This window comes from Benincasa hispida, chromosome 5, assembly GCF_009727055.1.
Source record: "Benincasa hispida cultivar B227 chromosome 5, ASM972705v1, whole genome shotgun sequence".
NCBI lineage: Eukaryota > Viridiplantae > Streptophyta > Magnoliopsida > Cucurbitales > Cucurbitaceae > Benincasa > Benincasa hispida.
In genome coordinates this window covers 43,784,688-43,807,101 of record NC_052353.1, presented here as the reverse complement: position 1 = coordinate 43,807,101, position 22,414 = coordinate 43,784,688, and the positions used below count along the sequence as shown (strand labels likewise).

At 34.7% G+C, this 22,414-nt stretch overlaps 2 protein-coding genes across 2 annotated transcripts; one reads left to right on the top strand and one right to left on the bottom strand.

Annotated features, from left to right (window-relative positions):
* The first annotated feature begins 4,722 nt into the window (after positions 1 to 4,722).
* LOC120078702 (ras-related protein Rab7) lies at positions 4,723 to 7,933 on the top strand. Its single transcript, XM_039032998.1, has 7 exons — positions 4,723 to 4,949; positions 5,471 to 5,497; positions 5,656 to 5,755; positions 6,254 to 6,400; positions 6,538 to 6,618; positions 6,757 to 6,902; positions 7,553 to 7,933. Exons 1-7 carry the CDS (start codon positions 4,897 to 4,899, stop codon positions 7,617 to 7,619), a joined length of 621 nt encoding a protein of 206 aa, XP_038888926.1. The 5' UTR covers positions 4,723 to 4,896; the 3' UTR covers positions 7,620 to 7,933.
* A 726-nt stretch (positions 7,934 to 8,659) lies between these two features.
* Positions 8,660 to 18,279, bottom strand: LOC120077843 (SWI/SNF complex subunit SWI3D). The gene is made up of 7 exons (XM_039031910.1): positions 17,676 to 18,279; positions 16,093 to 16,613; positions 15,061 to 15,696; positions 14,020 to 14,186; positions 13,228 to 13,946; positions 9,418 to 9,605; positions 8,660 to 9,321 (listed from the first exon to the last, which is right to left on the bottom strand). Exons 1-7 carry the CDS (start codon positions 18,139 to 18,141, stop codon positions 8,941 to 8,943), a joined length of 3,078 nt encoding a protein of 1,025 aa, XP_038887838.1. The 5' UTR covers positions 18,142 to 18,279; the 3' UTR covers positions 8,660 to 8,940.
* Between the last annotated feature and the right edge of the window lie 4,135 nt (positions 18,280 to 22,414).

Sequence of the window (22,414 nt, the reverse complement as noted above, 5' to 3'; positions counted from 1 at the left end):
CCCTCCTTTATCCATTTACTACAGACCATTTAGGTTATTACTTAAGGCATGATGCACTTGTATGTCTCCACATACATGCTTAAGTTACATAAAATAACTATGGATCTTAGTTTATTGGATTGAGTAGCATATAAAATAACACTTATTTTATTAATAACAATATGTTTACAAAATGTTTACAAACTACGAGACTACCAGGAGATTGAGGACACCAATCCCAACAGAAGTAAACTTGATCTAAATGAGATTTCTAATGAGACTGTTAAGACTTCAACAAGAGTTGTTGAACAGGCTGATAGATCAATAAGGGTTGTTGATATCAGTTCATCTAGTCATCCATCTCAAGAGTTGAAATTGCCTCGACGTAGTGGGAGGGTTCTGAACCCACCTATACGCTACATGAGTTTAATAGAAGCCCAAAACATCTATCTGATGATGGTGTTGAGGATCCATTGTCTTATAAGCAAGCAATAGAAGATGTTGACAAAGATGAATGGATTAAAGTCATGAATCAAGAAATGGAGTCCATGTACTTCAATTATGTCTGGGAGCTTGTAGATCAACTTGATGGGGTAAAACCTATATATTGTAAATGGATCTATAAGAGGAAAAGAGGTGTAGATGGAAAGGTACAAACCATTAAAGCTAGACTTGTGGCAAAGGGTTATACCCAGGTTAAGGGAGTGAACTATGAAGAAACTTTCTCACATATTGTCATGTTAAAGCCTATCAGGATTCTCTTGTCCATATCCACATATTATGACTATGAGATATGGTAAATGGACATCAAGGCTGCCTTTTTGAATGGTAATCTTGAAAAGACCATCTACATGATTCAACCAGAAGGTTTTATTGAACAAGATCAAGAGCAAAAGGTTTGCAAACTTAATCGATCCATTTATGGACTGAAACAAACATCTCGATCTTGGAATATAATATTTGATACAGTGATCAAATGTTATGGCTTTGATTAGAATGTTGATGAGCCTTATGTTTACAAAAAAATCATCAATAGTTCAGTAGCTTTCCTCGTGCTGTATGTGGATGATATCCTACTCATTGGGAATGATGTAGGTTTTCTAATTGATGTTAAGAAATGGCTAGCCGCCCAATTCCAAATGAAAGATTTGGGAGAGGCGCAGTTTGTTTTAGGTATCCAGATTATAAGGGATCGTAAGAACAAAAGGTTGGCCTTGTCTCAGACATCGTATATTGACAAGATGCTTGTCAGATATTCGATGCACAATTCCAAGAAGGGTTTATTACCTTTCGGGCATGGAATTATATTGTCTAAGGAATAATGTCCTAAGACTCCTCAAGAGGTTGAGGAAATGAGATGGATTCCCTATGCATCGGCTATTGTTGGGAATGATGTCCTAAATCTCTTTGTAATCTCGTAGTTTGTAAATTCTGTATAAACATATTGTTGTTAATAAATAAGTGTTATTTTATAAGTATATACTCAATCCAATAAACTAAGATCTGAGGTTATTTCATGTAATTTAAACAAGTATGTAGAGACATACAAGTAGATCTTGTTTGAATGATGACCTAAATGGTCTGTAGTAGATGGATAAAGTTGGGTACCTTATCCTGGTGATACTACAGATATGACTCACTTTGTAGGTGTTACAAGTATTGTAAAGTGTTATAAATGATCTGGTCCTGATCATTCATGTGGAAACATGCGAGTGGGGGTGTCCTATACAAAGAGTTTATATAAGACCAGACCATGAAATGATTAGTTTTTTTATATGGATATATTTCTGTGTCCATTGGATAGAACCAGTCAACAGTGCGATAACCCTTCACAAATTGCTCGTAAGTACAGCTAGACCAAAATTACCATTTTGCCCCTATAGTTACATCTAACTCCTTAAGTACCACTGATCACTCTAATGAGCGATGAGTCATAGTACAACTATGATCAAACCCCTCTCGAACCAAGAGAGGGTGTGGCGCCACATTGGTCAAGCCCTGGAATCAGCCCTTAAGGGAGCAATTTATCTACTTACTTTGACATTAGGGAAGGAGTGAATTCTGTCTTGTGTAGTTGCATTCCCAGCTCCCTAATCAGATGAATCCCTAAAGTGGTAGACTTATTGAGTCGACAATGTGGCCACTCTCACCCATACAAATCAAAGGACCACCTTCATAGGCAAGAGTTCACAACTCAATCAAGATTCAGGACATGTCACCTATGATCATCCTAGTGAAATGTAAGTCTCTATTATGAACGGTGTTATATAATGAGACTGGTCATTTCGTGGTCCAGTTTTATACAAAATTCTTTGTATAGAACACCCCCACTCACATGTCTTTACATGAATGATCTGAACCAAATCATTTGTAGCAGTTTACAACAATTGTAACATCTACATAACGGTTTATATTCGTAGTGTCATCGGGATATGGTATCCAATCTTATCCATCTACTACAGACCATTTAGGTTATCACTTAAACATGATTCACCTATGTCTCTACATACATGTTTAAGTTATAGACGATTACCTTGTATTTGGTTTTATAGGTTTATGCTACTACATGATAATAAAACATCTCATATTTTATTAAATAAATAAATTATTTGTACATTACAATTACAAACTAGAGGACCCAAGAGATTTAGGGCATCAACCCCAACAATAATATGTATTAATATACCCACATTTGATAACAAAGGCCCCCATGGATCGTTGGTAACTTTGCACAATGGTAAATGCGCCTCTCTTTTGAACCCCCATGACGTAATTTTTGGTACTTTTTTGTGTGATTTAAATTGTAGTAGGAATGTAGCTGCGTGAAAAATTTATTAAATTCTAAATATAAAATAAAAGAGTGTGGAGAGTACCTATTGCTTGAAGATCAAAATAAATCACTAATTAAATTCTAAATATAAAATAAAATAAATAAAAATATAAAATACGTGGTCTCAACAATATTCTATTGAATCGCTAACATTTACTTTTGGTTTCTACATAGTTTTTATATTCAAATTACTTGTATATATATAATATATTTAGAGTTAAAACTACAAGAGAACTTATTTGTCACTCATTATTTTATCCCATAGACTTTTCTAAAGGGATTGAATCCTCAATATAAGTGAAAGCAAAATCAATTGATAAATGATTGTCTTATAGTATATATTGAGGCAAATTTATTGGATAAACTAGATAATAAAGTTATCATAATTCGATTTCAAATCATGAAAACTTGTAAAGGACAGTTGTCGTGTATCAAATCAGTTAACATATAACTCGATTAATATTGTTTTACATTTCTTCATAAACTATTTTCAATTACATTTATATATATAGTGCCCCCTTATATAAAGTTTCTGGCTCCGCTACTGGACATAATGGCAGTGGGTTGTCCAGTGTCACGATCATGCTTGTCTAGGGCATGTTGCCTATGGCCGCATGTCTGTCTCCACCTCTTTTTACCATGCTTTCATCCTAAGTATTTCATTTTGCTAGTTAGTTTACTTTCTATGTACTTTTCTTAGTGTATGACCACTCGCCTGTTTTCACATGCAAGGGTGACAAATGTCTTTATGTTCAGAATGCACTATGTGAGGGTATGACTAGTTGTTTTATCTTCACATCTAAGAGTTGTATGCTATAAAGCGTTGTTGACCCTTTTATTGCTTTCTAGCTGTACAACTAATCTTCATTGCTCAATCATGCTTTCAAATGTTTGCGAAAACCTTTTTCTCTAAATCCATTTTCTAAAACATTTTCTCAAGAACGAGAGTAGAGATTACGAGAAACACCCATTGTGCTATCGACTATTCAAATTTGGATCGGTTGACTTGTTCGAGGGTGAAAACAAATACCACACAATCGCCTCGAGACTCTTATGAGAGTGCAATTGTGACACCCGGCTCGCAAATAAGTATGTATTTGTTTATATGTTTTATATCAATCAAAATAATCATCTCGTATGTAATAAAATTTGCAACTTTACTTTTTTTATAGGTACAACTTTGTGCTAAAGATGGGAATATATCGACAAAAACTCTATGGAGCTTCATCAATTGAGGTCAGTCATCTTCTTCATCTATAACTTCTTTGAACAAATTTGGATTTAAAACAAACATTATTGTTACACTCTAGACAAGAAACACAAGCTCAATTTTATTGACAAATCTTTAGAGTCTTTTCTTTTCCACTCTCAACAACACTTCGCATCTGATTATTAACTCCCTTTAGGATAAAAAAAAAACTCAAAATATAATCTTAATTTGTGATTGTGTTTATTTGTTTCTGAATTATCTAGTATATCTCGAATTTAAAAAATATTTTTTAAAGAAAAATTTAAAAATATCTCATAAATCTCTATACATTTTAGAATATATTTTTTTAACATAAACAAATTATAATAAATATTTAATTTTCAATGTGGTGCTTAATAGATTCCTAATATGTTAAAAATTTTTATAAATTAATTAATTTGTAGATACAAATTTTAATTTTTATGCCTAACAAAACCATAAATTTTCCTAATATATTTGTAGATTTTTAAAAATATCAGATAGGTCAACGATTTAAATATAAAATTGGAAATTTAGAACCCTCGGCTTAAAATTTAAAATTTAAACACTTTATAAAATATTTTGAAATTTTAAACACCAGATAAACATAATAATGATAATAATAATTAAGAAAAAAAAAGGTGGAAGGAGTAGACATATAATTTGGGTAAAATAAAAAAAATGGACAAATGAATTGGAAATATTCATAGTTTTCCCATTCACAGATCACTCCAGCTTGGCTTCGTCTTCTGATCAGAGAGAGAGAGACCAGAAACCTCTCTCCTTCATCAATTCTCTGTCTCTCTCTCTCGTTCTCTTTCGATTTTCAACCGATTGAATTGATCCTTATTCTCGTACGATGCCTTCCCGCAGAAGGACCCTTTTGAAGGTCATCATCCTAGGGGATAGCGGGTGAGAAATCACTGTTCTTCTCTTTTTTCTTTTCCAATTTTGCTTCTGGAGTTATTGGGTTTTCTCTTTAATACTCAACGGATCGACCCAGATCGTTACTTCTTGAACTTAGGGAATTTTCTTTTGTGGGTTCTCAAATTTGCTGGCCTTTGATCTGGAGGGGATTCAAATGGGGTTTTAAGATTGAAGATTTTGTGTGCTTGGATTTTAGATTGTTTGATGCTTTGAGGTTTTTTTCTTGCTTCTTTTTAGTGATTGGTTCTTATTCTTTTGTTGGGAGCACTTGCTTTGCGTCTTAAATTCCATTTTTGGCCTCTATTGGTTTACTTTTTGGAAAGTGACTTTTGTCTTGTTTGGTTGATAGTACTTGAAAAAAATTTGAGATGGAGGAGTTTGTTTTTGAGTTCGTTGGGTTGTTATTGAAGGTTGTAATCTGGGGAACTGACATGTTTGGATCAGTTTGTTGTGTAACTTGTATCTTTGCTATATGGTAATTTGAAGTTTGTCATTGAATTTTGCAGGGTTGGGAAGACCTCTTTGATGAACCAGTATCCTGCTTAATTGTTGAATTAACAATGTTATAGTGCACCATTTGCCATTGAAGATACTGATTCGAGAGTTTCTCTTTTTGTACCAATTCTTCTATTTTTATAGAGTAACAGTTTTCTTGATTCTCTGTGTGGTTTACTTTAACTTTGAAAAACAGATATGTGAATAAGAAGTTTAGTAATCAATACAAGGCCACCATTGGAGCTGATTTTTTGACTAAGGAGGTGCAATTCGAAGATAGACTTTTCACTTTGCAGGTTGGTGATGGGGAGATTTCAATTTGGTTATGTACCTGTTTATTTTATTAATATAATTAGGCGAATCGTGTTAAATTGGATGTGATAAAAAAAAAGTGCACAAAAATGCCCAAGCAGTTCACCTCAATCTACTTTGTTGTGTTTCTGACTTGCATTATTTGGAAACTCAAACCATATAGTTTCCTTATGCTTGGTCTATTATAGGGAAAATGTTATGAACTTAATCAATCCATCTGGGAAAATACATATTTCTTGGATGGTCTTTTGAAAATGATAGTTGTGTGTTAATCATTTATGATTAGCAAGACCTTGCCCATGGAGGTTGCTTCACATGTAATGGACTCAGTTGAACCGTGAATCTGAGATCCTATTTAATGACATACATCCCTTTGAGCCCGTGACTTATTACCTGGAGATTTAATATAAACCCATGAAGCCAACAAGTACATCCCATTACTCAATGGCTAGAAATATAATCTGTTACTTTATGCCTTGCAGATATGGGATACAGCAGGCCAGGAACGATTCCAAAGTCTTGGTGTTGCTTTTTACCGAGGTGCTGATTGCTGCGTTCTGGTGTATGATGTCAATTCAATGAAATCATTTGACAACCTTAACAACTGGCGGGAAGAATTCCTTATCCAGGTTCTGTTATCTATGTTTATGGATTATAATCTTGTTACCATAAAGCCATTTGCAGAAGAATTCCAATAAGTTAAAAAGGAAAAAAAAAAAATACTGAACTTCTTTTGATGCTTTTGCTTTGGCATAACCATCTGCAGGCAAGCCCTTCCGATCCGGAGAATTTTCCCTTTGTTGTTTTAGGAAATAAAGTTGATGTTGATGGTGGAAACAGTAGGGTTGTAAGTATTGCCTAAATTTCAATATTGTATAATTTTCTCTTTCTACATTCAAAAGATAGTAAACTGATATATATATATTAAAATATTTTTTTTTAAATATATATATATAATATATTTTTTTTTCCTGGATTACTTCAGGTTTCAGAGAAAAAGGCACGAGCTTGGTGTGCATCCAAAGGAAATATCCCATACTTTGAAACTTCTGCCAAAGAAGGCATTAACGTAGAAGAAGCCTTCCAATGCATTGCGAAAAATGCCCTCAAGAGTGGGGAAGAGGAAGAAATGTAAGTTCACAAGCCAAACCAAATATTATTAAGAATATATAATTAATTGTTTGTTATTGAGCATAACTCAATTGGTTTAAGCATATAATCTTGATCAAGAGATCAAAGGCTTGAATCCCCCAACCCCACTTATTGTTAAAAACTAAAAAAGGAATTAACTCAGTCTTAGAACCCTTTCTTTTCTCAATTATTTGTTGTTATGTACATAAAATATGAAGCAACTGTTAGCTACATTATCATGCTGTTCACCAAGCAATTACTTCTCAGCTACCTTATCTGTACCAACTCGACTTGATCAGGGTTCGGTTGGGGATATTTCGCCTATTGTTGTTTCCAAGGTTGGCGTGCTGTGTTGCACGTAGAAGTGCAGCATGTGTGCAGGATCCTGAATCCATCCTCTACCTTATAGCAAATGAGACAACTAATTATAGTTTACCTCTAGCTATGGTAGTTAGTGGTTTTTAACCTGAGGCTATGGATATGTAGAATCTAGTTCTTCCTAAATGGTTGCATTTCCTAATTGCTATTTTTCAAAATTCTATAACCTCCTTTATTTCAATCTTCTTTCTATCAATACTTCATTGATTTTCTACTCCTAACTTTCTCTTTCACAAAAACTTTGCTGATTGATGATTGCCATGGTACTGCAGATACTTACCCGACACCATTGACGTTGGGAGCAACAATCAGCCAAGATCATCTGGATGTGAATGCTGAATTTAATACACTGAGTCATCTCTTATTCTATTTCATTGTCCAGTAAAGCAAAAGTCTTTTATAAAGGTCGTACAGACTCGGGCATTTCGCGCGTTCCTATTTGTACATTTTGGCTTTGCCTTCGAACGAGTCCTGTTATCAATTCAGTTGTGTTTGGTCTTGCAAGTTGTGTTTACTGTCTTAGGTTATATTCATTATCCGTCTGGTGTTTTGACTCTGTGCCTGAGCGAGCCTCATTTGTTGATGACAATCAGTTTGTCGCATAAGTTTATGTAATTCTTCTCCTTAGTGAAGTTTTTAATGATTCTTGTTTATTTCATAGGATTTTGGTTCTTCTGTTTATGCTTTGAATCTTGCTCCTTCATATTTTAAATCTGCAGCCAGAATTGTTTATGCCAAGGTCCCAATTTTTTTTTCTTAAACAAGAAACGAACTTCTTCATTAAGGTAATGATATGAGACTAGTGTTTAAAATACAACAAGATATAAACAAAACAAAACTTTAAGTTCAGGAAAGTACACCTGGTTATTTCAACTAGGTTGACACACTTTCATAGCACCCTCATCACTCTCCACGAGAACAATATAAACAAAAATATAATTGAAAATCAAAACATGGTCTAAACACTAAGGGTCCATCTAATACAAAGTGATATAATCAGGAATATAATTCAAACATCCAAATGAGAATAAGAAACTTAAAAAGACCAACTCTAAACCAAACGAATCTGCATGGTAGAAGAACAGTGTATAAGTAGAGGGCAGCAACTTAAAAGTCCGGAGTTATGAAGGTTCACCAATTGAAACATATCTTGAATTGAGTAATTTACAAGAGCCTTGGATAGAGAACACCATTTTAAATGTCTTGAAACGAGAAAACCAAGGAGTTTCTTTACCATAGAAATCCTTTGATATGTCAGGGTATTAATTTTAGCTATGTTAAATTAATGTCGATTTGGAGATAGAAGTTATAGAAAAAAAAAACCAAACAAATGAAATGTCATTGAACCACACATATCATTGAACCCAAAAAAAAACATATCTCCCGAAAGCGTTCTACTATATAAAATGAAATGTCCAATTGAAAACCACTTAAGTGATGGTAAGAATTTGAAGAGACGGAAGGCTGGTCAGAATACAAAGGGAGTGTTATAAAGTCAGGCAAGCTAAATTAGATTCTTTTTCCTTCCAAATTTTAAAAGGTTCCTAGTTGATTCAAAATATAATACAACATTAAAATCAAATAGGTTACAAAGTAAACTGAAGTGTGAATTCTACTGTATTAAAATGGTTGCAATCTCAACCTGCAAACTAATATTGATTTACTTGGTCCCAACAGAAGAAAGTGTGTCCTGATTTGCAGGGCGAAATGAATTCCCAGAAATTGTTGTACTGGTGGTTGCGTATTGGGGGTTAGGGTTAGTAGCAGCCATACCCGACGGTCCCGAAGTCGGTGGCCTTTGGGGCATCATGCCCATTGGAGGCCTTGGGGCTGAGTTTGCAAAGTTCATGGCCATTCTGTTTGCTGGTAATGTTGGTGCCACACCTCGTGATGATGAAGCTGGTAGACCGAGTCGAGCGGCAATTATCTGCGCTCGTTCCTGGAAAAGCCTTTGCTTTGATCTGTCTAGTTGCTCCCTCACTCTCATTGTCACATTATCCATCTCATTGAAGAATGCTAACTTGCTTTCCAATTTATGCAGCTACAAAAAGAGGGCAGTTTTAAGTTTTGTTTAAAATATTTTTCAGAAGTGAATAGGGAACAATGGTTGGGAAGGAACTGACTTCAATCGAGGTACCTGTTTTTCAATTAATATCATGGCGAGTTGACGGATTTGGTCCTCTTCCTGGTTAGCCAGAATTTTTGCCTTCACTGCTGCTGCTGACAGTGTTGTAACCGCAGCACGCTTCAGCTTATCAACTTTTTCCTCTTTTTTACTTGTACTATTGGAGTTTTCTTCTTTATTGTCCTTGCTTTGATTATCATCTGTTAATAAGAACAAAGAGGGGTACGATAAAAAATGCACTTTTGTATACTTGCCGAGCGTAATAAATCAAACAAGATTCGTGATTGCGCTGTGTTCTACAATCCTAAAAGTTCAGAAAATCAAGCATGATTGTAAGCCACAAAATGGTAAAAGAGTGTTTCCCACACATTTAAAGATTCAGCACTCATCAGATCAAGCATGGTTTGCAATGTGTGGCACATAAATCCTCTAAAAAAAGGAAAAAGAAATCCTCTAAAAAAAAACGGAGGCAAGAAATCCTCTAAAAAAAGGAAAAAGAAAGAAAACCACAAGAATTTATACCATCTTGGTCACAAAAGACCAAGCGTGATTTCAATGTCCAAATACTTTGTTCTCCATATAATCTTATAAAGACAATTCCCAAGACCGATCACCTAAAAAATTTTTCACTCTACCAAAACTCTCTTTCGTGGGAAGTAGATAGACGCCTGTTGAAGTCTCCACCTGATATCTTTAAAAGATCGATCTTGATAGTCTCCCAGTACTCTTAAACATGGTCATCAAGTCTGAACCGGGCACCTTACAGCCATAAAAACCTAAACACTATTTGCTTGATCTCCTAAAGAGTAAAGGGCCTTTCCAAACTACTCTTTATACTACTTATAGGCCGCCATTATACCGATCCACAAAGAGCCTAAAAACTTGGGGTGGTGCAACAAGAGGGAAAAAAACTGACCAACTCTCTTTCCACTGCCTGTCACTTAAATAGTTACTCCATTTTTTTTAAAAGAAACAAGAAGATTGATTTCCAAATGAGGAGAACAAAAAGGGCCGGGGTAGAGGGCACCCAAAAAAAAAACACAGTGAGAGCCTTCCAATCACTAACAATCATTCACAGGTTGTAGTTACAAAAGAATTTCGTATCAAAGAAATCCACCCAGACATTGTATTATGTACAAGATTTAAAAAAAAAAAAAAAAAAGAAAAAAGAAAAACCTTATCTTCAAAGGAGCACATATTACTTTCCTTCCAAATGTGCCACAAAAGAGTTCTAAAGGCACATCTTCCAACACTCTTGGCTTTCGCACGAGTATCTTCCATTAAGCCGATCAACAGAGGAAAAAAGAAATTCCCAAGTTACCAGCCATGTAATTCCATTATCTAGAGGTAAAGTCACAATGGACGAGCGGGTGATTAAGGGTTTCCTCCGTATTCAAACACATCCATGATCCATCCTGCAACTCAAAAGTGAGAGGGACCACCTCCTAAACTTTCAGTTAATCCATCATTATTAACAATAGACAGTTTTGTTTTGTATCTCGCAATTCTATGAAAGAAATGTTACGATCCTTCCATCCCACGAAGCTCTTGATTTCTAACTCCAACTTGTTTCCTCTTCTGCACAAGTTACTCGTACACACTCAGATACTTCCCTACTCTGTCAACTTAGGCTATTACTTTCTTCAAGAGAATTAAGTCCTTTATGCCTTTAAAACTTTCTCGTTCAGTTGGGAATATTTCCAGTAGGATGTATATGGGATTGTGCGATTATAATTGTGGGTATTGGTTGGTTTGTGAGACTTGTATTCAGGGTGGTTTCTAGAATTCTGTTGTTTCAGTTTTGGAGATCTCTTTAGCAACTATTGTTACTCTTGTTTCTGTTTTGAGGTAAAAAAAAGGGACCTCTCACTTTCCTCCGACGTCACTCAACCACCCCTGAGAAATAAACTGCTATCACATTTTAAATCTAGGACACAACGGTCCCAGACTCCCAACTGATGTGCACCAAGAAGAAAGTGAAATAGGTCAAGTAATCAGAAGCGATCCTGGGATAGATTGCATAAACCCATGAAACAAAAATTCTTACCCACCATTCGGATGCAGCAAACTGTAATGCAATTCATGATGAGCCATGCAAAAATTCTTATTGATAAGCGAGGGATCCAATAAGTCACCCATGACTCATCAACGGAAGTATTGCCTAGGTAGATCTAGAGAATCTGCCTTCATCGGACTCTTCAGTGGGGAGCCATGTCAAATCATAATCCCTGACTAAACACCAGCACTAAGTGCACAGACCAAGCCGACCTCCTAGCTCCTCCTAGAAACAATCCCTCTCCCTATACCTGGAAGGACCATAATTACATTTATGGAAGTGAATTAATATATTCTATGATCCATGGCTCTCAAGCTAGGAAGGTTGCAAGTTGCATACAACGAACATGCCTCCAGAAAAACGATCTTTCTAAATGCTATGAATGGTTTCCCATGAACACTCAAATGATTTGCTTCTTGAATGATAAACAAGGCATGCTTATCTTGAGATAATTTCCCTAAAAGTCTGAAGTTAACATTCCTCCCTAAACATGAATTTGAAGAAAGATTTGTAAAAAAAATAAAAAAAATAAAAAAAATTGATGACTCAAAAAAAAAAAAAAAACGGCAATCAAATACCTCGAATTTAAAAGAGATGGAATAAATAACTAGTGGAGAAAAGTTCATGAAAATGGCTAACTACTTGCGCATAAGTTTTTCTTGAGATTCAACAGAAGATCCATTGTTTCTGATCAATTAATTAATCCATTTCTCACTCTTCCTTCCACTTGGAAAGATTTGAGTTAACTTCCTGTGTTTGAACCATTAACACTTTAACATTTTGTTTGGACAATTCTTCTCTGATATGCAACCTTTCCAACTCTGCTTTTAATTCAAGCGCCTTTTTCTCTTCACACCTTGGACCCTTAAATTCACACACATTTTTTCCCCCACCGTACAACGTTTGTCTTCTATGTCACCCGTACACTTGTTTATTCAGTTCCACAATTCATTACCACATCAAGTTGAAGGAATGTCCAATCAAACCACAAAAATCTTGCCAACCTTACTCCTGAGTAGAGTATTAAAAGAAGGGTACGAATTAACAACTAGCTAAAGCCCATTTTAGATTTGAACTAACAACTATAGCACAATGATCAAACTCGGTTCTCTTCCGTTCATGACTTGTCTAATTTGAAGGAACAAATCTTCCTATTGGCAGGCAGATAAAAATCCTTTCTACTTTTATTTTAATTTTTAATTTTTTTTATAGGAAACGATAAAGGATGGAATTAATCACAAAAAGTCAAACAGAAAAGTCTAAGGGGTATGGGAATATTTATTATTTAAAATATTTTAATTTTTAATTCAACCAAACATTTGGAGATGATGGATTTGAACCTCCAGGCCTCAACCAATTGAGAAACTCAGATTACTGAGGCAGGAGATCAGGTAGATAGAGATCTATCATACCTGTAATGAACAAGATTTTCTCTTGAAATTAGACCAAATGAATTTGGCATTAAGACATTGGACATCCCAAGTTCAGAATTCATAGGAAACTTAATAAAAGTTCTACATTCCTTTTGCAGTTCTTGATGATCCTTTTTTTTGTTTTTTCCTTTCCAGAAACACGCTTCACAGTATATGAGGAAGTTCCTAAAACCAAATCAAAATCAACATTATTCAATAGGAAATAACTAGTATTCCCCATCCTCTAGACCGTGCAAGCTTAGAAAAGCCTTAAACCATTTCTTCACAAAATTGAAAAACGTAACCTGAACTGATGGGAGGTCCAAAAATACAAAATTATAACACGAGACATACCTGCTCCTCTTTCGACAACTGAATTTGGTTCGACTGGTTGTGGTGTCGCAATCACTGCTGAGGACAAAGAATCAGAGACCTTGGTTGCTCCATGGTCAACCACAGATTTCGATGTTTCAGTTTGTCCAGGTTCATTCTTATCGTGAGAATCAGACAACATAGCTACATTGTAAGAGGCTTCTTTCACAGAATTAGCAGAAATTATTACTTGAGGCTCGTTCCCGGATGGTAAACGATTTGTCTCATCATCTAATTCTTTTGTAGTTTTGGCAGAACGAGATGGAACTTGTTTCTGAATCTCAGAACTTTCAGCATGCTGCGAATCTGACATATGTACATCCTTTGGTGACAACGTAGATTGAGATGGCTTTTCAACAGGAGTTCCTTCTCCCACCTTTTCAACTGGATTTGATGACAATTTTGATTCTAAATTTTTAGATTCCTTCACAATGCCTGTTTTTTCATCCTTAGGCAATTCTGGTTCTCCTAATTTTTTCAAATTACTTGTATCTGAACCATGATTGATAACTGGATTGTGTTCTCCAATAGCATCTGAAGAATTTCCATTCTCCGTTGTTTCCTTTATCACAGATTCTCCACTTTTGTTATTACTGTTATTAGTTGATAAGGCTCTGTCATCTAAGAGCGAAGTAGAATTGTCTTCCCTCTGTTTCGCACACTGTTCTTTATCATTTTTCTGAGCTTCCACGTCGTCAATGCTGCAAAAGAATCAGTGGGATCAAAGAATAGAAACAAACTGAAAAAAACATGTCAAGTCTCAACCTCAAGTACCTCTCTGAATTAACTTGTGCCTTCTTGTCATCCGGTGGATCTTCTAAAATAAAGCAGTGCCTTGTAGCCAGTTCTAAACTCGGAGATTTTTGAGATATGCTTTTCAAAGAAAAACGGGCTGATGCACTGGCAACATCTGGTCCAACTAAGCGTGCAAGGAATGCAGCCTGAAACGCAAATATTTAAACAGTTAAACAATCAGGAATGGAATTTATGACTTGAAGGAGTGCTAATTCCGGGAAGGAGACAGAGTACAGGCTTCAGAATTTCTGCTCCACCTATGAATACGATAAGCACGATAATAACTAAACTAAAGGTAATCCTCAGCAATGACAGAAGCGGATGAATGAGAACTTGTAACTGCCAAAACTTGGTTCATGTACAAACACAGATGACAAAGCAAAATTCTAGAATGCTAAGGCAGGTTCAAGATAAACCTTCGTTTTCTAGTGTAGAGAATTTGAATTGAACATATAAGAAGAAAAGGGAAGAGATAGCAAGAATCTAGAATCAATAAAGTTGACATACACCTCCGAGCAAAATAGTAAAGTTCATACAAAGTGAACCTCAAATTTTTCCTTTGCAGTGCACACGTGGTCATCCTATAGGCTAACAAAAACTAAGATGCCTGCCGGCTGCCATATCATCCAAAAGATCCATCACGTAAAACATTGACTTACAAAAATTGAAGAAAATTCCAGAAACCAAGTTCAATAGAAAGGAGGAACCAATTTAAGTGATGACGCTTAAGTTTTGGTTTGCTGCACAAATCTCAATAGTGGTTTTCTTTTAGATGTTTCTTTTAATGGAAAGCAAGGAACTTCAAAATCATGAAACTTAATCCTAACCTCATTCAGAGCAACAATGAAATTACCATATATCGATCTGAGAAAATTACAAAGGACAAATGAAAAATCTACTATAGTTGGTTTGAGATGTACCAGCAAAAAATTAAAATAAAATAAAATAATCGAGATCAACCAAAAAAGATTAGGACACCTACCTATTTCATTGGTTCTTATATTCTAAATTTCCACTTACCAGTGCCATGACAGGGTTCCCTACATCAGCAAATGAAAGTGAATGCTCAGGTGTTAATATATAACCAATGGCTTCAAATGCCTCCCTCAAAGCATTCAAGGCAATGTCTTCAGAAACCTTCTGGTCACCATCTTCTGATTTAGAGTTATCTAAGGAAGCTTTTCCTTCAACATCCTCTGATTTTGAGTTATCCTGCCCAACTTTTACCTCACCTGTATCTTCCTTGCTCGCACTTTCTACATTTGAAGCCTCTTTTCCAGTAGCCTTATTATCCATTGATTCAGTGATATCAGAAGGAACTGATGAATCATTTTCAATTAAAGGTGGAACAATAGTTTCTTTTGCACTGACTTCAACATTGCCTTCATATTCAAGAAAGGTATCCTCAATTGGCATTTGAATGAAGTGCAATATACATTGGGCTTTTGTTTTGGTGGCCACATGTTCTGCAATCTCATTCCAGTTTTCCTTATAAAGCTCTAAAGCCTCAAGGAGGAGGAGAGTTTCCTGATCTGTCCACTTACCTCCACTAGCACCAGGAACCTCAGCAGACTCCATGAGAATAAAATCTGATGAAGACATATCAGAATCAAATTTCCCATTGTTAAAGCACTCCGAACATAAATCAAAATCTGCCTGTCAAAGATGAATATTATTAGTTGATACGTATTTGCATATATATATAACTTTTACTTACGAGACAACTCATGAAATTTAATGTCATGACATTGCATCCATGTGATTCTGAAATTGGAGTTTGATATTTTAACAATGAATTGTTTAAGGAAGGCATTTTGAATTGAAAACCAACCTGCTCCTGAGTTCTGTGTGGTGTCTGAGACACAAAGATTCTTTTTGTAATTCAAGATTCGAAAGGCTGATACTCATTAGTGTTTTATGGGAAGGGGCCTTCTCATCCCCTTTCCCTCGGGCTGTTCCTTGCTTGATAATAAAATTCCTTTGTTTCTCATTTTTTTTAAAAAAAACAAACAAAAAATAAATAAATAAAATAAAAACAAAAGGTAAACCAACCTGCTTCTGGCAGTGGTAACGTTTCCGAGAGCAATCAGCAGAGCATGAGTTGCAGTGGTACTCAACAGATGGACCCTCAGGCCTCACCATCTCTTCAGAAATTGCAGATTCTCGAAGCAATCTAGGTGGAGCTGCAGTGGTAGCATTAATCTTTGGAACAATAGATGGGCAGGATTCTAATGTTTCAAAGTGAAACAACTTCTCAACCAAAGAGTCCTTTTGATTTTCATTGTCAGCATCATTTGTTGAAATTGAATCTGCGGCTAGGAAAGGGTGAAAATTAATCAAACCCCAATGGTCTAGAAACTCCATCACCTCCTGTCTAGCATCTAGTTCTCCAATTTCCAGCTCTGATAAAGCTTTTGATTCAATCTGCGTACTAGGATTTGCATGGAATTTTTTCATAATCCAATTGCGTATCTCAATATAAATATTAGGACTTCGAGTCCCAGCCTTTCCACTGAAAAAGGTAGGCATTGTGCTTTCCTCAATCGGGTGGACTTTTGTCCATGAAAACCAACCTGAAAACAAAGATCAAGCAATAATCAACGAACTTGTGGATCTCTCATTCTCTCTTTACTAGTGAAAGAAAGAAAGCCTTAGATTAAGCTTGTTTCAGGATCCAGAAAGGAAGAAAGGAAATTTTGTCAAGCATGGAAGAATTAAACTTATTGCATGGCTGGTAATTCTAAGGTAGCACTTGACCAACCAGGTAAGTTCTCCCATTACATGTTCTAGATAATTAAGAAGCTGCAAGAGACAAACCATGCACAAGAAATAGAAGGCCAAAAGAAAGGAAAACGGAAAATACTGCTTGAGACTCCCTCTCCAGGCCCATCAAGAAATTCTGTCTATGTACTTGTCCAATCCAAGACAGCAGAAATCTTTCAAATAATTTCACATATCAGAGGGTTATCCACAAGGTAATTTGCTCAATTTGAAACTCTCAACTCCCGCACAAGTAAACTAATGAAAACTAATGCACCATTAAATAAGAATCGAAGTACTGTAAAGCAGGTCTAATTAGGCTGCCACCGTTTCAGAAATGACTAATGGCCATATCTTGAGGTTAATGCAAAAATGCATTGGACTTCCATGAAACTGAGGCAAACACAATGTGTCATTGAATTACAAAATAAAATCACGCATTCATAACAAAATATTAATAATAATTCGAGAGTTTTTCTGTCAAGGTACTTAAACACCAGACCCCCAACCCTGAATTTTCTCCTCTACTCCAAGCGACATGATATACTTTCATGCATTCATCAGAAGTAGCGTGGCTTCTGAAACCATAATATAATTTTGACACTAATAGGTTTTCTACGAAATGAGGAATGCAACAAACCCAACACAAATGAGCAATGAAGTTATGAAAGGTGCCTAATTGCCAGTTGCTTAAACAATCCTTCTTCGCAATTCACCCGAAAACTATTAAATTTCAGAAAGCTTAAATTTGTCCCACTTTCTTGCTTCAAAATTTCCCCTAATACTCCCTTATCTCAACATGGAGGTCATTTCCACAAACCCCGACAACAATTGGCACCAATCAGGATCTCGCAAACGAGTAAACCGAAACTCACCACAATGATTCGGAACAACATGAACATTTGCACCTCGAGATTTAATAACTTCGAAATCAGTTTCGAAAGACGCCTCCAAATTCGCCAATCTACTCGCCTTGTTCAATTCCTCCGCTGCAGCGACCAACGCATCTCCACGCTGAACTTCGGAATGAAATAAAGAGCCCTCCGCCTTAACTGATCCGGCAGCAAAACCTCCAGCCGCGTTAGCGGATGCTGCTCCAGCGCCATTGTTAGGGCCAAGTCGAGCTCTGGTGAAGGGGCCGCTATGATTTGGAGGATGCGAAAGCGCAGATTTGTCGCGAGTAACGCGTTTCGAGGGCCCGGATGAGGAGTTAGAGCCACTAAGAGCGCTGGCCTTTCGCTTATGAGCTCCAGCACGACGGCGAGAAGAAGGCGGCTCCGATGAAGGAGAATCGGTAGTATTGGCCGGTAAATTTCCAGAATCGCGGCGCTTCTCCTCCATGTGAGGACTTGGTTGGAGGTTGCTGGATTCAGTGGAAGAAGAAGATGATAGTGTTTGCTATTGAGAACTCCATTGTTGGTGATTATATTGTTATTGGCAGACCCAACTTTGTTGCTTCCATGATGCATTGAACTCACCATTCCAATTTTTGCTTCCAAAAAGGAGGGGAAAATCAAAATCCTATTTTTTTTTTTTTTTTTTTTTTTATTAGGTTAAAAAACATGGATTTTCAAACATAAAAAAAATAAATAAGGAAACTATTTACATCAAATAGCAAAATTTTAATAATTTTTATAGAAATTGATACATATGGATAGAATTCTATGAGTGTATAGAAATTGATAGAAATCTATCCCTAAACATTCGTAGAAGTTTTTTTTTTTTACTATTTCGGTAAATAGTTTGATATTTTTTCCATCCGTAAAAATTTTCCTTAAAAAACATATTTGATACTTTAATACAATTTACGTATTTAACTCTAGTTTGTAATATTTTGGTTCTTATACTTCACAATTTGTAACAATTTAGTCCTTAAAATTTACCATTCGTAACAATTTAGTCCTTATTGAGAAAATATTATAAATATTTAATAAATTTTCTTATACATGTAGATTGTCAAGTTGATCGAAAATCCTTTTATTTTTCATAATAGGGTTACAATGGAAGTTTAAGGACCAAATCATTACGAACTAAAACTCAAAGATTAAGTTGTTTTTTTTCTTAGAACAAAAGACTAAATTGTTACTTTTACGAAGATTAAGGAATTAAAAATATTTTCTAACCAATAAGGTTACTATTATTCATATCGAGATGGACTATGAAATAAAAATTTGAATGAATTCTTTGGTTGTTGATTGAGTAATCCTCATATTAGTAGGCTCATATATGTTTTAGTTAGTCAATTATGTTTAAAGAATTTGGACTAAATTATATGAAACATTCTTGAACTTTATGTTAGGTCTCAATAATATCCTAAGCTAAACTTTAAAAGTTCTATGTTAACATTTAAAATTTGAATTTGCTTAAAAATAACTCTTTAATCTAGTTTTTTGTTAAAATGGAGACGGGACATGAGAGTAGCTTCTAAAATAGTCATGCATGTGGCATAGGTGCAAACAAGTTAATGACCCACTTATAAAAAATAAATGAAAACTAACATTCTGTTTACGTCAAAACACACTTACTATTTTTTTTATAGTATCACATTAAGGACGTTTTTCCTATTGTGACATAGTCGTAGCCCTAACCCAATAGTAATGTCTATTGTGATTTTCATTTTTCTCATTCTTTTGCTAGTCTGCCTTACGACTGTCCTCCCACCATGATAATTAAGTATAGCCCTATTGCGATTTTAAAAAAGACTGCATTTTTTAAAATTAAACATAATCTCGAAAGACTCATTTTTTCGTAATTTTGACCGTTGTGCTTGTACGCATTTCTTCTTCTTATTCTCTCTGGATTTAATAATCGTCTTCACCCAATCTTCTCCAACAATCATTGTCTTTGAATATCTCTTTCACTATGGTGGGTATTTCGACTTCCAATTGTTTGATTCCATTTTTCTATTCGACATATATTTTTTTGGTCTAGTTTGTATCCGTTTTTCAATAAAAATTAGATTTTCCATTAATAAGACATGCATCAATGTAATGTTGTGCGAAATCGTGTGTCCTCTAAAATGGTTGTTGTCAGACATTTTCAGTATCTTATGTACGATTGTATGGGCATAGTTAGTTGTTTCATGTTTCTTCTGATGAAGGTAATATAAGGTGGTTCTCGCGATGGTTAAATTTAGGTTCAATATTACACTAGGAGGGTACCCGCTCAGCTGGTTGGTGAAAAGGTGAGAAAAATGAAAATCACTATAGACATTGTCATCGAATAGAACTACAACCAATTTGCAACGGAAAGGACATTCCTAACATGATATTATATAAAATATAATAAATGCGCTTTGATGTAAGAAAAAAGTTAGTTTTCGTTTGTTTTTTAGAAGTGGGTCATTAATTGTTAGGACGCCTAAGAGAGGGTCGGTACAAAAATCTCCATAACTTCTCTATTAAAATGGGGATGGAAAAATGTATGTGGTGATTAGTTGAAAAATAAAGGTAACATGTGTGACGAACTTTGGTGGCGAGTTGTAAACAAGTTAAAAGGGTTTTAATTACATTTAGGTCCATGATTAAAGAGGAAAGCATATTTATGAAGTAGAGGTTTTGGTCGAAATGGCTTGGGAAGCCACATATTGTGAGACAAATAATGTGTGATGGGAGTAAATTTCATATAACATTTTCTTCTATGAAAACTTGAACATGAGAAAAGTTGGAAGAGAGAACAATAAAAAAGAAAGAGTTGCATGAAATGAATAATAGAACAAAACGTTACAAGAACGAATGCCAATTAAGGAAGGGTAAAAATAATTAGCAAAACGAGAAGATTTGGAAGAATAAGTTATCGTCGATAAAACAATATTTTCACGTATCTGATTTCGAGACGTTGTTGCTGTTGAAGATGAAGGAATTCAATCCCTTAACGAAAGCATGCAGTGCCAGTGTTGATCAATTTCAAAAACTCAAAAATAACGAGAACAGGATAAACAATTAATTATACAATATGCCTTTTGAGGAGAAAAAGGAAAGAAAAGAAGTAGACTTTTCTTTATGTAATTCTTCTCTACAAAGTCACAACATCCTCGAACTTCTCTGCATGAATTTTTTCCTCTCGAACTCAACGTTCAACAGGAACATGGGACACCACCAACAGGAAACCTTGCTATTCTCAGACAAGGAATTAGATTACGGGATCTATTTTGTATTCTGAAAGAGGAAGAGAATAGCAAAGAATTTTTTAGAGAAAGTACGCTCTGGAGAGAATTTTGTATTTCTCACTTCAATAACCCTAAGAGGAAAAAAAATATCATGAGAGGGGATAACTTCCCTTCACTCTAACAATTGCTCCCTTGTAGAATTATTTTAATAAATATAATATTATTTAATTTAAATTCAATTAAGATAAAATTCTAAATTCAAATTTAATTAAATAAATAAAAGAAAAATTCTTATAAATTGAAAAATTCAAAAAATATTTACACTTTATAGCAAAAAATTCCAGAAGTACCTGTAAATAATTTTAAATATTTTTTTATATTTAAAAAGATCCCTAAATAAAATTAATCAATCTTATTAATTAATTATAAAATTAAATAAATATAATAATTGAGAAATCTCATTAAGTAATTATAAATCCAATTAAATACCACATATAATTAAACATACATTTAAATCATATACAAATCTTTAACTCTCACTTTACTTATAGTTTTAACATGAATCTTATCCATATTAATTTTAACTTACAGTTTTAATATAAATCTCATTCATATTAATTTTAATCTATAGTATTTATATAAATTCTATTAATATGATTTATATTTGAATCTTATTCAAATATATTACTCTCATTAATTATATAGTATTAATTATAAATTATATTTATAATTAACTATATATTATAATGTATAAACATACACTATACTTAATCATATTAATATAAATTATACCTTTATTTTCCTTAAATTATTTGAACAATTCAAATTATTCCAAAATCATTTATTCTTTGTTTTATCCTTAGTGAGCTAGCAAAAAAACCTAATGGACCTACAGATTAGAAGCTCTAATGATAGGAGATTAATTGATTAAACTCTTTAATTAAATTAATCAACATCCATTAACGGTAGGTCACTTCACTAAAGACCAATAGCTGCACCCTTCATACTGTAGATATATTTCTGTGTCCATAGATATAACCAATCAACAACAAATCGACCATTCACGAATCGCTGATAACTACAGCTAGGTCAAATGATCGTTTTACCCTTTAGTTACATCTAACTCCTTAAGTACCATAGATCCCTATAATGAATAAATAATTTATAGTCCAACTATAAACAAGTCCTCCTCAGGCCAGTGAGAGGGGGAGACCTCATTGTTCAAGACCCGAAATCATCTATTAAGGGAGCAATTCATGCACTTACCCTAAAGATGGGAAGGAGTGAATTCCATCTTTTGTAGCTATGTTCCTAGCTCCCTACTCGGACAAATCTCCAAAATGGTAGGCTTATTAAGTTGGCGAATCTAGCCACTCTCACTCATACAGATCAAAGGATTTCCCTCATAGACAGGAGTTCATAGTTTACTCAAGATTAAGGTCAAGTCACCTATGTTCATCCTATGAAATGTTAATCTCTTCAATTAACGACATTAAAAAGAGAGAC